This window comes from Ostrea edulis, chromosome 4 (genome assembly GCF_947568905.1).
Source record: "Ostrea edulis chromosome 4, xbOstEdul1.1, whole genome shotgun sequence".
NCBI lineage: Eukaryota > Metazoa > Mollusca > Bivalvia > Ostreida > Ostreidae > Ostrea > Ostrea edulis.
In genome coordinates this window covers 60,690,083-60,705,441 of record NC_079167.1, presented here as the reverse complement: position 1 = coordinate 60,705,441, position 15,359 = coordinate 60,690,083, and the positions used below count along the sequence as shown (strand labels likewise).

Here is a 15,359-nt window from a genome sequence, read left to right as displayed (position 1 = left end):
AAGTTTAAAACAAAATTTTAAAAGTGTTGTTGAAGAATATAAAACTGCAACTACAGTCTAAATAGTTACCTTAGTATCACAACTTTCAAACATAAGGTCACATTGTTTACCTGATCACTGAAATATTCTTCTTGATATATACCAGTATACATTTACATCAAACAAAAAGTACAGCAGTATGTTTGTTTATATTGTATTCGTATTAAAAGTGTACCCCTTCTAGTTTTTTGAAAAGAAAATTATTTCAGAATTTTCTTTCATGTCTGGCAAATCTTGATGACTCAAAATTCAATCTCTTGATATTCTTGATCTTTTGATGTCAAATCCAGGTATCCACTTTCCATATTAAACAAAGCAAAGGGGTATACATGTATATGATAAAAGCTCTATAGATATTGCAACAAACACAGACTGAGTCTACTTTCATTTTCTAAGCAAAAGAAATCATTACCTAGAAAAACAAGTTCCATATATACTTGCTTCTCCCTTTGCTCAAATTACAATTGATTTATATATCTCCAAACTGATAATTATCCAGAAAACATATGGCAGTGTCTAGATATATGTTACTGTGTAACAATAAAACCTAATGATTCACACTCAAATTCTCTGAAGTTTTTCTGCCATCAAAGTTTTTGAGAGTCACTTGCATAATTGTATGTAAAACTTTGAATCCATACTGTGGCCATATCATACTTATCATGAACAACACATGTTTGTATATCAATTAGACAAACTGCTGCACCTTATGATTCTTGAAAAGATTATTTATATGTAAACTTTTAAACTTCTACTTCAGACTCTAATCCTGGCTGGGCTCAAAGTTTGAACAAACTTGTGCTTTCATTATAAAGGAAGGATTTAAAGTTTTGTTTTTTTCTGGTCCAATGGTTCTTGAAAAGAATATTCTTTTCAAAATTACCCTATTTTCACTATTTCTTAATTATCTCCCCTAAGAAGAGGACACAATCCCTCATTTTAACAACCCTGAATACCCTCACCCAAGGAATTAGTTGAAATTAGCCACATGGTTCATGATGAAAATGTAAAACACACAAAACTTCCAAAAACTCAGTTGAGTCTCTTTCACTTTTCTATTACATATATAGTCATGACTTGAATAAACATTTTCAATTTTTTTTTCTATCAGTAATCTTGTTGGGCTTAATGTTTGCCAAAAGGGTTCAAATGTCATAACTCATTGTTTGGATGTATACAAAAATCTCATTGTAAAGTATGTGGGTCAGGAAGTCATTCTAAATTTTCTTTTACTATATAAGTGGCCTTAGGTTTGGCTATAGATATCCTCTGTTCATGGCCAGGACACATGATGATTAACAATAGGTCACATCAATGATGCAGGTTAACTCAAACAAAACAGATGGACAAGTATTGGAATAAAAACTTGTTTAAGCATTCTCACCTGATTTCTTCTCCAATGTCCATAAAGAGATCATGTTTACCATCATCAGTTTCATATTCCCAGGCCCACAGCTGTTCCTTGTCATCACTTACCAGAGTTAAAGATTTTATAAATGTATGTGTCAATAGATATCTCATAATTACGATAGATAATCAAGAATTATACAATGTATAAATTGATTCATTTTCAAATAGCCTGTGTTCCACAATGCTATATTGTAAACATCAAAGAAATTAATGAGCCACCACTGTGTAAAATTTCCAATGTATTCCTTGAGGCTATAATGCTTATCAGTCTCTTATGGAAGAGCTGTACAGAGGTTACTGAAATCACTATAAAAGAACAGATAATGACTTGTATAGTGGGAAATATTGAAGGATACCCCCCCCCCCCCCCCAATCTCAATCTTGAAATTTTGTTGGAAACTAAAAATCTTCAGGCTTGATTTATGCTTTTCAAAGACAGCAAATACTAGAATTATCCTAATTGATCTAATACCCCATCAATATAGGGGCATATTTGAAATGTTGTATAGCTGAATACCAGAAAGACATGATTTTCAACATTATTCATGCTTCATCTAAATAAATGTTAAAGGGACTGATTCACAATTTTCCCCAAAATCTTCTTCTTCACTTTTAATGATCAAAATCCACTGTCTAATGTGTTTAAAAGATTTCACATAAAAATTAAGGTTATACATTATCACAGAAGCTCATTTTAGAGAGTTTAATATTTGTTTTGTAAACAAAGATTGCGGTATGTTATTGTTTACGAAATTTTCAAAATAAATGGATATTGATCTAAATTTATTATATCTTTCACATTTCAAGCATTTTGAAGGTAAAATGTGTTGTCTAAAAGTTAAAATTTGTGACTATACAAAATGAAGATGTCTTTGTTTGTATACATAAAAAGACTCGAGTCTTTGTTTACATAACACAGATTTAAGGCCAAAATATTGCTTTTATTCTTGCATTCAGAAGGTAAAAAGTTTGGTTGTCAACATTAAATAAGTTATATTTTCAATGTTTAGCATCAAAAATGAAAAATATTTTTAACAAAAATCATGAACCAGTCCCTTTAAGTTCCTTTGACATCAATATTTCTTACTAATCAGGGTGTGCAATTTTTTTCAGGGAAATTCATGCACTAGTCTCTTTACAAATGTCTCAACAAAATCATATCTACAGACAGATGGGCGGACAGACAAATGAACAAGTCATTCCATTATACAAACTCCTAAACTTTTACAGTACTCTGGACAAATGTCTACATACAGACAGACAGACAAGGTGATTCCTGTATACTCCCTCCCTACTTCTTTTCAATTTATAAACTCTTCATTTAGCATTGAGACAAGTGTGTGCATAATAGACTGAGGACATGACTCAAACCGAAAGGGTCGCATCTAGTCAAATTTAGTAACACATAAATTGTCTATATAATCCCATTCTTCTTTGTAATTCCGGGCTGTATTGCCTGATAGAATATTGTTCAAATTAAAACAGTTTAGAACCTTTATTCTGTAACAGAATTAGATCACAGACACTGGGTATGGTGCATGTACTTCATACTGTTTGAGAATGGTCATTCTTGATAAAAGATGCACACTAGGTATCAAGGCATGCTAGATATTAAAGGCAGGTCACCTTTCTCAATGCCAGAATGTGAAGGAACTTCCTGTCTTACAAGGCACTGCATTTTGCACTGTAAACCCAGTCCTCACTCATAATGTCACCCCACAGCAAGAAATGTCAAGAAGACACATTCACTGACACCGAACTTCCTACCTCATTCTCCTTTTCCTGCAGCAGATGAGCATTCATCATGCAACAGTAAAAGTATTTCTAAGGATACAACCTCGAGGGGTGCGGCATGGCGTCTGCTGGGATGAGGATGTCATCAAATATTCCTATTGATACTGTGAGGAAGACAAAACACATTGTACTAGGTTAAATGGAATTGACCCCAATATGTAATATTCATCAAAAGTAATTTAACTCTTATGTTCCCACAAACATTGTACTTCAACAACCTTAACAATGTGTGCGTTTTCTGATAATATCTGTGTGGAAACATCCCATTTAATATTTATACCATTAAATGTGTGTATTTGTCTGTAGCGTAATTAATGTCATGACATAGCAGCATTGATAATTGATTGTTTAGGGTAAAGTTAATTAGATATGGCATACCATGAACCCCTTCCTTACTGCAGCTTTTTGTTTTGCCAGTCAAAATTTCATCCATAAATGGTCGAAAAACAACATATCTGAAATGCACTGAAATACATACACTAATTCAATTGTCTATTCATGAATTGCAATTAAATATATTTTATCTAATATTGAAAATGTTATGTCAATATTGTTCTATTTTCAGTATGTCTTTTGGGAATAATTTCAAATGTTGTGGTCTTTTTAATTGCATGACTCAGATCAATTCTTTCCGATTTGAATCACTTTCATAATGTGCACATACATGTAAAATTAACCTTGATATACATGGGCTGTCCCACAATTTCATAACCTAAAAAACAACTTTTGTTTATAGGAAACCAATGTAATAATGTTAACGAAGCACATTAAACAAGAGCCCCTTGGGACGGTTACCGCTAGAATATCACGCAACAAAAATTTAAATTACTATATTGCATGTTGATGGTGTAAGAGTGCAACTTCAAAACTCTTACATCGAATTTCGAATTACATGTACTTCTAAAGTTGTTCCTAATAGAATTATGGCCTGGACAAATACATGTTTTTCTAACTTTGTCATCATTCACTTAATCACTGTCAATCTTGATCAGATGACCTCATTTCAGGGTCATGTCTGTCTGGTCAGAAGCAACTTTTGTGTCAAATATTGCATGAAAGTTAAGGTCAGGTATTGATATTTCTGTGCCAATGAAAATTTAAAAACACTAGTAATATATCCATAGAACATGAATGCCCCGCCCACTGTGACATGAATATGGCTGGGGCATATAGTGTTTGTCATCTCAGACTTCCGTCCTTCTGTCACACTTTGCATTTAGCTTAGTTTCAAAGAAACTATTCAACATAATTTTATCAAACCTTTAATGTTGATACATATTGATGACATCTATTCAACTGCATCAATATTTTTTGACCTTGACATTTTCTTTGACCATGACCTCACTTTTCCCTATTTGGTGTTTCTATGTTATTGCTTGCTATTGCAAATCCTTATCGTGACCTAACTTCTTTGATCATTACTTGAAGTAAATGGAAGCAGTCTGTACAATTTGAATAATCTAAAAATCATTTATTAACTGATGAACTAGTTTTGTGCAGCCATATACACATTAGTTAGAAATATTCTGCTTCTTCTCATACCAATTTTGTTTTTAATTAAATCATTTAGTGTATGCACTTGTGCTTAAGTTGTTTTGTTTATTATATGGTTGATTTTTCTTAGCAGTACTTGTGATGACCATATACATTACCTCAGTAAATAGTTCTTCACTACTGTAACAGCAGAATGGTAACCTGGACATTTATTTTCAAATTCAAAATATAACTGATTACAAGAACTTGGAACAACTACTAATGGGTAGATCATTACATTCAAGTCCCACAGAAGTTTTCAATTTTTTCTGGATGATTTTATATGTATACATGTATTGCAATTTTTCATTACATCAAACAAAATTTTAAAATTTCAACACCACAACTTTACTACAAAAATCCTTTAGCTTTCATTCATAATAATTTTGATTGGTGTGCTATTCAAAACAATAACCAGTTGCGGAAGTTCATTGGTATAGCGGACGTTCGCTTTGTAACCGAGAGGTCGTGAGTTTGATAGAATTAATTAATTATGGAATTAAGAAAGAAAGGGAAAGGACTGAGAGATCAATGTTGTAACTGATACATGTGCTAACTATGAAATGAATTGTAAATGAACCTCACACACATAAACACTCTTTCACTTAAGTCTTTTTCTGATTCTGCACTCACCAACTGTGTGGGAGGCACCATCTCCTGGAAATATGTAACTGTCTTCAAGTTTTGTAATATCCCATAATGCAATACATAAACCTACGTTGTGCACAACCTACAAAAATAAAAAGACAAAATAAAAATATCGCATTATGCTTTAAAAACAGTCTGGCAGTATTTTAGATATCCTGAAAACTTAACATTTTGTCATAAACCTATCATTCACGTAACTAAAAGTAGACCATAATCTTGAAGACAGATGCAGTTGATTTCTGTGAAATGGAGTCAATGTGTTTTGTAGAGGAATAATGTGCAGTTTATGAAGATGCTCCTACTCCGCCAGGAGAACACCTTTCAGAATCTTTATCATGAAAGCACTATGAATTCCTGTTAATTACTTCAGCTTTGACGACACAAGTGAATTAAAAGATGACAAACCTAATTCCTTTCTTCAGCCGTATAATAAGTATGACATTTCATTCAAACTTTGGTTTATGATAGAGTAATCTCTGATGAGTCACAAGAATCTAACACAAGAGCCCCATGGGCCACAACACTCACCTGAGTCACCATTGGTCCTACTGTTCTTTATCAGAAGGTTTTTAAAAGATCTCAACCCTCTTTAATCCCATGACAAAGTCTGACCTCATATTATGACCCTAACCTAGCCCCATGGGATTAAGACTTAATGAATTTGAATTCACACAACATGGGTATGCCTCAATATCAAGGTCACTAACATGACCTTGCTGTTCTGGAGAAGATTTTAAAGAATTCTCCCTTCATGTATTATGTAAAATTTTATCTCTGATTTTAGCCAATCACATGCCAATAAGACTGTTAGTTAAAACAAGCAGTAAATAAATTCAAGACAAATCGCCATGGGCAAAAAAGTTATATCTAGGCAAATGAAATCCTGATAACCAATTCATATGCTGAGCTTCATAGAAAACAATTGATTTCATAGATATATCAATATATCCATATATGTTTAATTACTTATTAACATATTTATATATCATATTTATATATTATCAACATATTTATTTGGTTTGCAATGTAAATGTTATTTACTGAAATATAATGTTGAGAAGTTGAAACAATCCACAGCTGCTAATTGTTAAGGCTTCCCGGGGCTTTGAAATGCGTTAAAAACATACATTGCATTGCGAGGTCACTTTTGATTTTAACTTGTAATTTATATACTTAAGTTCAGACAATTTATATAGAAGGTTCTCTCGGCTATATATCAACATATTTGTTATGATATCATATGACTTCATTGATCATGTGACAGCTAGCCATTTATAATTGTTTGAAGTGTTTCACATAAATTGCTTCAGCACAGCTGATTAAACAATTACTTTTAACTTTTTGTTTTATAAATAAATTCACTGTATCCTTGTGTACCCGAAATGTGCTTGTGAAAAATGGCAGTATTACTTGCGTACAAAATACATGTATTTCATGAAGAGTTCAACTTACCGACATACTTACCAACACATTTGAGGGTAATATGTATTCAAACAAAGCCATCACACATTTTTCCCAAGCAAGATTCAGGTAGAGAACAAACTCCTCTTACGATTTCCACAAAAGATTTCAAACAAATCCTCATTAATTGCCTGTGCTACACTCCTTTATAAACACATCATAAATTCTACCTCTAACCACTGGTATAAAACAGAGTACATTTCAAAAGTATATTTTTCGAAAGCAGTTTGAACATGCTGAATTTCAATGAAGAGTAATTAAACAAACTATTTTAAAACATTTGGACAAATAAGATTTTAAAATACAATTCAGACACGTGAATTATGCAATAGTTTTTTGACATCTTAGAAGCAGTTTGAAATAAAGTTTTTGACACTCTCCCCGTCATAACAGCTCAAATATGCAGCGTCTTGACGTCATTTTCCATTATGACGTCATATATTGGTAGATCGGAGAAGTAAAGACATAAAGTGCAAGGTAATATTCTATGGGAAGCCTTAACACACCTGTGTCATATTTTGAGTATATACATGTACATAGATTTTTATGCAGATCAAGCTCAACAATTTTAATTAGCTTTACAGTCCTTAGATAACAGGCATTCATTTTCATGTTTACAACATGAGTTTATTCAAATACTGTCACTCTTACACATTAAATCTGAACTATAAAATAACATTCAATTAATTACACATATGACCTTCACCCTCTGACCTAGATACTAGCAACTTCCTAAGTATGACTCTTCTCCTTCCCACATATAATCTCTGAGTAGTATGTAGCTACTAAATATTTGGTGTAACCTTGTTATATTTCAGTACCACTATATATATACAATGTCATGGCCTAATAACATTACATATATGATCCACTGTCTTGAAAATCAATAGTCATTTCAATATCCCAAACTACTGTCTCTGTGACAAAATTAGGATGATGCTAGCTGTTGAAGATTTCCAGCTATTTAAAAATTTGTGATTGACAATATATTGAAAACTTACAGGAATTGATGCTTATAATTGAATTCATTACAAATTTAAAAAAATATATATTAGTTTAAACTGTGCATGTAGAAAATACTGATTTTGTATGTTAGAATAACAGAAAAAAGTAAATTGTCAAAAAAGTGGGGGAGAGCAGACCAGCCCAGCCTCCCTGCCCACCCCAACCCCCTGTATACGTGCCTGAAACAACATATCAATTCGTGTTGAAAGATTAAGGTGCATATCTGCATTTCATTAAATTCCAAAGGAGCTCGAATTTATGTGTTCCCCTGTTAATTATTTTGTATGCAAGATTCGTTCTCGAATTTAGAATCATGCTTTCAGTCAGAGCAGAAATGAATTCATTTTGAAGTACATCTAGTTTGAATGCAAATGTGAGGTTCCTTCTTTTAATTTCATCAGACTCATTAGAACCCCTCCCCCAAACTATGCAGCTTTGTTTTTATTGATATCTAAATCGGCATATGAATCCGGATATAAATTATATAATGTTTTTTCGTGATCATATAGATATCGATACTAGAAAATGTTTATACTCTTGCCTTTTGCATATCCTACTAATGCATTACAGTAGATTGACACTGTATCATATCAAACAAGAGGCCCATGGGCCTAGAATCGCTCTTCTGATACATTGTAGAACAGGCAAAAATTCTCACTAACCAAGATTCATCAATTAACAAAGTTTGATGATGTTAAGTCATATAGTACCTGGAAATTTAAATGTAACTGTCCAAAAGTAGGTCACAGTGACCTACTTTTGGTCGACACACTGAAGACTCAAGATGCATCAACTGACAAGTCAAATAGTATTCCAATATAACCGTCAAATTCCAAAAGAAGGCCACAGTGACCTACTTTTTGGTCGACACACTCTGAAGACTCAAGACCCATCAACTGACAAAGTTTGATGATTGTAAGTCAAATAGTATCTGAAATATTAAAATATAGCCGTCAAAATCCAAAAGTAGGTCACGGTGACCTACTTATTGGTCAACAAACTATGAAGACTCAAGATGCATCAACTGACAAAGTTTGATGATCCTAGCTTTCATAGTGTCCAAAATATGCATCTAAAATTGAAGATGTGAAATTTGAATGTCTGCAAAATTCAAAAAGTAGGTCACTGTGACCTACTTTTTTTAAAATAAATATGTTTTGAGGCCTCTAGACGCATCAACTTATAAGGTTTGATGATTCTAAACCTCTCGGTATCTGAAATAACAACCTAAAATGTATTCATAAATTATTAGCCATAAAATTCAGAAAGTAGGTCATGGTGACATACTTTTCACATGATGCAGTTCAAGGTCCCATGATTCATTAACTGACAACTTTTGATGATCACTAAGGCTCAAAAGTGTCCAAGATATGCATCAAAATCCATTAATAATACTTACCTGTGAAATTCAAAAGTAGGTCACCATGACCTACTTTTGAGACAACATGATATTAGGTCCTAAGATGCATGACAACTGACAAAATTTGATGATCCTAGTCCTTATACTAAGCAAAATATCAAAGTTTTAACAAAACAAAATTTAAGGTCAACTTTAAAGTGACCTTGAGACCACACCCTTTGCCCCAGGATGATGCCTTGAACAATTTTTTATCTACAACCTATCCTCATCCTTATGCATAAGTTTGGTGATAATTTGCCCAGTGGTTCTTGAGAATTTAAGAAGACTTTTTAGCAACCACTACTTTTGTTTTCATTTTCCTAATTATCTCCCCTTGTTAAAGGGTCACAACCCTAGTTTTAGTACAAATGAAAGTCCTTAGACCAAGGATACCCTGTGACAAATTTGACAAAAATTGGCCAAGGGGTTCCTGAGATATAGCCCTTTTTCCAAAATTTTGACGCACACCGCACGCCAGACATACAGCCATATGATTAGCTCTTTGAGCCTTTGGCTCAGAAGAGCTAATACAACCTCAACACGAATTTTACTGATTTATGAATACTAACATCTTATTGAATACATTTGAATTTGAAATTTCAACGTACAGAGGTATGTCTATTTTCAGAATATATCCATTGCGCCAGATCTACGACATGAAAATATTTATGAATAAATTACACTCAAGCCTGAAAGTAATCATTATGGCATGTTACAGAAACGTTAAAACACACATATGCTATAGTCCTGCAATGCATGCATGCGATTTTTCTGAATACATGTATTTAATATGTATTCGTGAATGAAGTTCCTACACTTAAAACTATCTTGGCCTTTATGCATTTTGTTTTATGATTTTGGTTTACCATTCCTTACACTGTGTAAATGAAGGAAAACTTGGTAAAGGGTGCAATTCTACACCATACAATTAGTATGCATGCATGTGTTGAAAAGCAAAATGTACATGTAATAACCAGACATGTATTGTCATTTTTCATGGGGGGGGGGATACAACAGGAAGAAAAAAATGGAAAATTGGATTCTTCAGAATTTCTTGCCATTCAAATTAATAATTAAAAAAGATGAACGAAAACAGCAATAAAATAAAACACCCCCCCCCCCCAACAAACCAAGATCTTTTATCTGATATGTTCAAAGTCCTAATGTGGGGGTGAAGGGTTAAAAGAGTCTTCTACTTTTACTGCCTCAATAATTTCCCCCTACACTTCATTTTCTTCCATCGTTAGGGGTGAGATGGGGTGGTTAGAGTCCTCTACTATGAGTGCCTCATAATATCTTCATTTTCTTAATTGGTGGTGGTGTGTGTCTTCTACTATTATATCAGAACTTTCAAGCTGGGGTCAAGTTGGGGGGGGGGGGGGGGGGGAGTGTCACCCAATATATCTCTTATTTGCATTACAAACTAACAAAAAATGGATATTGTTATCAAAGGTGGGGGACAGGCACTCTTGTCCCCTCCCCTTGATTCTATTTGCTTGATAACGACGCATAATATGATAAACTCAATTATTACATTTTGCATTAGTACAATTTGCGTAGAGTTCAACGCAGAATGCAATAACGCAAAATGGCATAGATATATAAGATCTATTGAGTGCCAAATTAGCATAAAATGAAGTAATTGAAAATCACATTATTTAAAGATATGTTTAATTTTTGATTATTGCATGTTTTAAATGAATCAAATAAATCTGTATAATCAATTAATGAGAGCAATATTGAGTTACTGTTCTCTTATATTGAATTAACGATATCATTTGTCTTAATAAGAGCGGGATTATTACAAGATCATCGTTTGAATCTCTCTCTCTCTCTCTCATCCCATACACTTGTACAGTGTTGTATATGCAAATTATCTATGCACAAACAATTTACGTACCTAAATGATTTCCTGATTTATAAATCTGCAACACTGACCAGTGAATAATACGGTATAAGGATTCATGCACAATACAGGGTAAATATTCTACTCTGATACTTCCCCTGATTGAAGATAGCTGATCGGCATGGGCTAAGTGTGTCGCAGTCTGTACAATGGACAATGTTGTTTACTGTTGGAATACAAATGGAGTGTATCGTTTTGTTTCATGAATTATGCTAATAAAGGGTGTTTTACTACTACTTAGAGTATTTTTGACAAGTGTACACGTACATCTGCGGTCCTTTACAGATATAATGAGTAGACCCAGGTAAATAGTCGTCCGCATTCGATGCTTTTTCATGGCGAGCATACATGACCATGTCTTCTTTATACGTACAGTAGCATTTATGTATTTGCATTTTGCTTGAAGTAAGTGTGAATGGTATAGATTTTATACCCTTTGCTTATTCCATTTCATCAATAGATAATAGATGAAATATTTCTCCGCGTTTTTGTATAGTTTTGACATATTTATTGCAAATGTACGCAAATTCACGTAAAGAAAAGGCATTCTATATTTATCCAAAGCGTTTAGAATGATTTACTACTGTACGATATGTTTATTGTAATTTTGAGCACTACGTGGTGTTCCAAAACGTGATTTCATTTCTTCTTGATGTCCTAGCTATAAATTAGTATCGGAGATGTACGTGTTACCTGTCGAAGCTACCTGCACAGGTAAATCGAAGAAGTGAATTGTAGCAAAACTCATCCCCTTATATACCATGCGAACCCTGATACATATAACAATAGAATATCCAACTAATATGGCGGATTAGCAGAGAAATATGGCGGACATATAGAATTATACTATATTTATTAATTCATGTCAGCTTTAATACAATGAATGAGAGATAACTCTGGCATGAAACTCTCAAATGGGGTCCACATTTATGTCATTTACACAATAAAATGCTTTTTTTCTTGTTTCATCTGGTGATGAAGGTAGCAAGCATTGCAAAATATTTTTACATAACCCGCTTATGTGGATTAATATATGAGTTTTTCTGCAAAGCTTGCAACCTTCATCATGGGATAAAACAACAAAGAAATCATTTTATTCTTTAAATAAACAATATGTCATTCACACATAAGGATATCAACTGCAACTTCGTTGTGAGGGGACACAATTTGTGGATTTTTTTTTTTTTATTGGATGATTATTGTACAAATATTTAAGTCAATGAACTTTCTCCAATAATATAAATATAATTCAATGAACTTTTTCCAATATCCTCTAGCTGCCACACTGTTTTTCATTTTATCTCATAATGAGACAATGGTAGTAACAATATAAAACTGGGACAATTCCACAATTTCAGAAAAATGCTGTTGACACATATAATAAAGATACTGTATCATGGCAGCTCTACAGAATCAGGATTTTAAAGGTTTAACAAATAGACTTACTAATCCTGTTCCTCATGTGAAATGCTTGGTAAAATATCAACTACTGTCTTAATTCCTAAAGATTTCATAAACCCACATCCCAGCACTCCCAGTGTCTATCAAATTTCTCACCATGTTTAATAAGTGTTCGTTTTTAGTGTATGAAGCACTTCCTATAATTAAGGATAAAATCGAATCTTATCTGTGTCAATATCTACAGAAAGCTTCTCAACAGAAAGACATTAAAGAAGATGCAAAATGGAAAATAAAATATCTGATCTTTTGCAATTGTTCAACTTGCCATAGTGTAATTTCAATAACATCATGGCCATCTGCTGAAATTTAATTTCTTTTCAATGTAATGAGAACTGAAATTAGGGAGTCATTTACAGAAATAAGTGGATTACACAATGCATGTTAAAACCAAATTTCTATCATTGAAAAAAAACCCACCTCACATATTGATGATAAAAGGACATCTGGCTTCATACACATTATCAAATTATTTTGTAGCATTTTGCCTTCAACATTTCCTTCAACAAATATTCTGTGGACTCATTATTATTACTGTACATTTACTTTATTTCTTGTAAATAGCTTTTATACACAGAGCATTCTAATGTTTCAGTTTCATGGAATCCCTTGTTCTAATCGACACTACAATGAAACCAGAAGGATGTTATGGCACTGCAGAGCTGTTCTAAGAATATGTACATTCACTGAATTTTTTCTCTTATATTTCTTTTGAAATTGGCATTGCTTTCATCATTGACAATGAATATATGTTTCTTGCAAGCTAGTTTGATCCGACTTTTTATTGAGTTACCACTGTACCTGTAACCATTACCAAATATGGAGTGTCGATCGTCAAGGTTAAAGGTTGCATTGGTTGTTCCGTATAAAGTAATGAAATGGTCAACAATATATTTCAGTACTTAAATCTAGTTTACATTTCTTTTTAAAAATACATAAAAATATAAATATAAACAATAAAATGTCTTTCTTTGTTGTTTTATTGGGTGATGAAGGTAGCTAGCATTGTAGAAAAAAAAATTTCATAACCTGCGCGTAATGTTGTCAACTAAAGAGAAGATCCAAAATGTATATTAATTCATGACATTCAGTTGTTCTGAGAATGGTGTCGGCTATAAGAGGAGGTCTATGGTCTACACTGTTGTCACACTAATCTGACTAAAGTACAGACCTATATTATAAATATATACACGCATCCAACAAAAAACATATTTTCCTCAGTGTAGCACATGTCGACACCATTTTTTATGTGTTATTCACTTATCGGAACTCATCGGGTATCATCTCATTTGTATGAAAATAGAATTACTTTCGAAATACCAGACAAGCAAATGGAAGTAACGATTTTATTGGCTAATGTAAAGTTCACCAGAACATGACCTCTGATGGGGAGTTTATTTATAATATAGGTCTCTACTTTAGTAGATTTCTGTCACACCAACCTCTGATCAATCTTCCATACAAGTATTTTTCTTACCAATATAGATGGCTATTTCAGTAGGTGGAATCACTGAAAATCGTATTTCCAAACATGTGACCTATTCTAAGGCTCCTCCATTGAAAAGATGAGAATTTGACAGACAGGTAGATGAGTAAACATCTGAAGCACAACTCCAATGTTGTTCTCAGTTAAAAAACAAGTGATGTAGAACCATCAGAAACATTACCTCATTTTCATTTCTTCTTTCAGAAAACAACATCGAGGGTAGGCTTGGACAAACTTTATATTTATACTATAGGTCTGTTTTTCCAATACACATGTATGATAGAAAAAATCTGTTTGTCCATAGTTGTGCTCTGTTTTTTTGTGAGAAAAAAATGTTCACATAACTGATTAAAACTGAGAAACCATGTCACTTTAGATGCTGTGTACTCCAAATGATTGTAATTTATCAGCAGGGGAATAGGTTCATTAGGCTTGAGTAGCCTACACATAATCTGTGATTTTGATGACATATTTTAATGCAAAATATGAAGATAATCATAAGTTGAAATTATAACCTCAAAATGGGTTAAATTTTACAACTTTGAATTTCCATCAAGGTTAGTACATGTAAATGTATGAATATTACAACAGATTAAACAAGAAATGTTTCAGAAACATGTATGCCCCCCCCCCCCCCCCCCCCTTAGTGGTGCAAAATCAAAAAGGGTTATACACATACGTCATTTAATTGATAGTAAAGTAGTGCCAAAACAATTCAAGATATTAATTATGTGACCTCAAAATCAATAGGGTTCATCTACTACTTAGGATGAACAAGTGTACCAAGTTTGGTGTCAATCAAGCAAATGATTCTTATAATTTTGAAGATGACATATTACTATGTCCAGTTTGACCTTTGATCATATGAACCCAAAATTGATAGGGATAATCTACTCCTTATGATGTACATTTGTACCAACTTTGATGTACATCTGACAAGGAAAGGGTTCTCAAGATATTGAGTGGACAGTATCTTCCTATGTCCAGAGTGGATTGACCCTTGATCTTTGATCATGTGAACCCAAAATCAACAGGGGTCACCTACTCCTTACAATGTACCAGTGTACCAAATTTGATGTCTTTTTTAAAGTAAAGGGTTCTCAAGATATTGAGCATGCATACAGTATCTTCCTATTTCCAGTTTGACCAGGTGACCTCAAAATAATCAGGGGTCCCCTTCTATTCATAATCAACCTACATATGAACAAGAAATGTTTGTA

At 33.1% G+C, this 15,359-nt stretch overlaps 1 protein-coding gene across 4 annotated transcripts in view; it reads right to left on the bottom strand.

Moving 5' to 3' along the window:
- Positions 1-15,359, bottom strand: part of LOC125671154 (DNA-directed RNA polymerase III subunit RPC8-like) — a 46,857-nt gene that overhangs the window by 17,002 nt on the left and 14,496 nt on the right. For all 4 annotated transcript variants that reach the window (XM_048906657.2, XM_048906656.2, XM_056163252.1 and 1 more), the window contains exons 3-6: positions 5,410-5,506; positions 3,622-3,708; positions 3,284-3,347; positions 1,424-1,510 (exon numbers count right to left, since the gene is read on the bottom strand). In XM_048906657.2, coding sequence (XP_048762614.1) covers positions 1,424-1,510; positions 3,284-3,347; positions 3,622-3,708; positions 5,410-5,506 — 335 coding nt within the window. The remainder of the gene's footprint in view (positions 1-1,423; positions 1,511-3,283; positions 3,348-3,621; positions 3,709-5,409; positions 5,507-15,359) is intronic.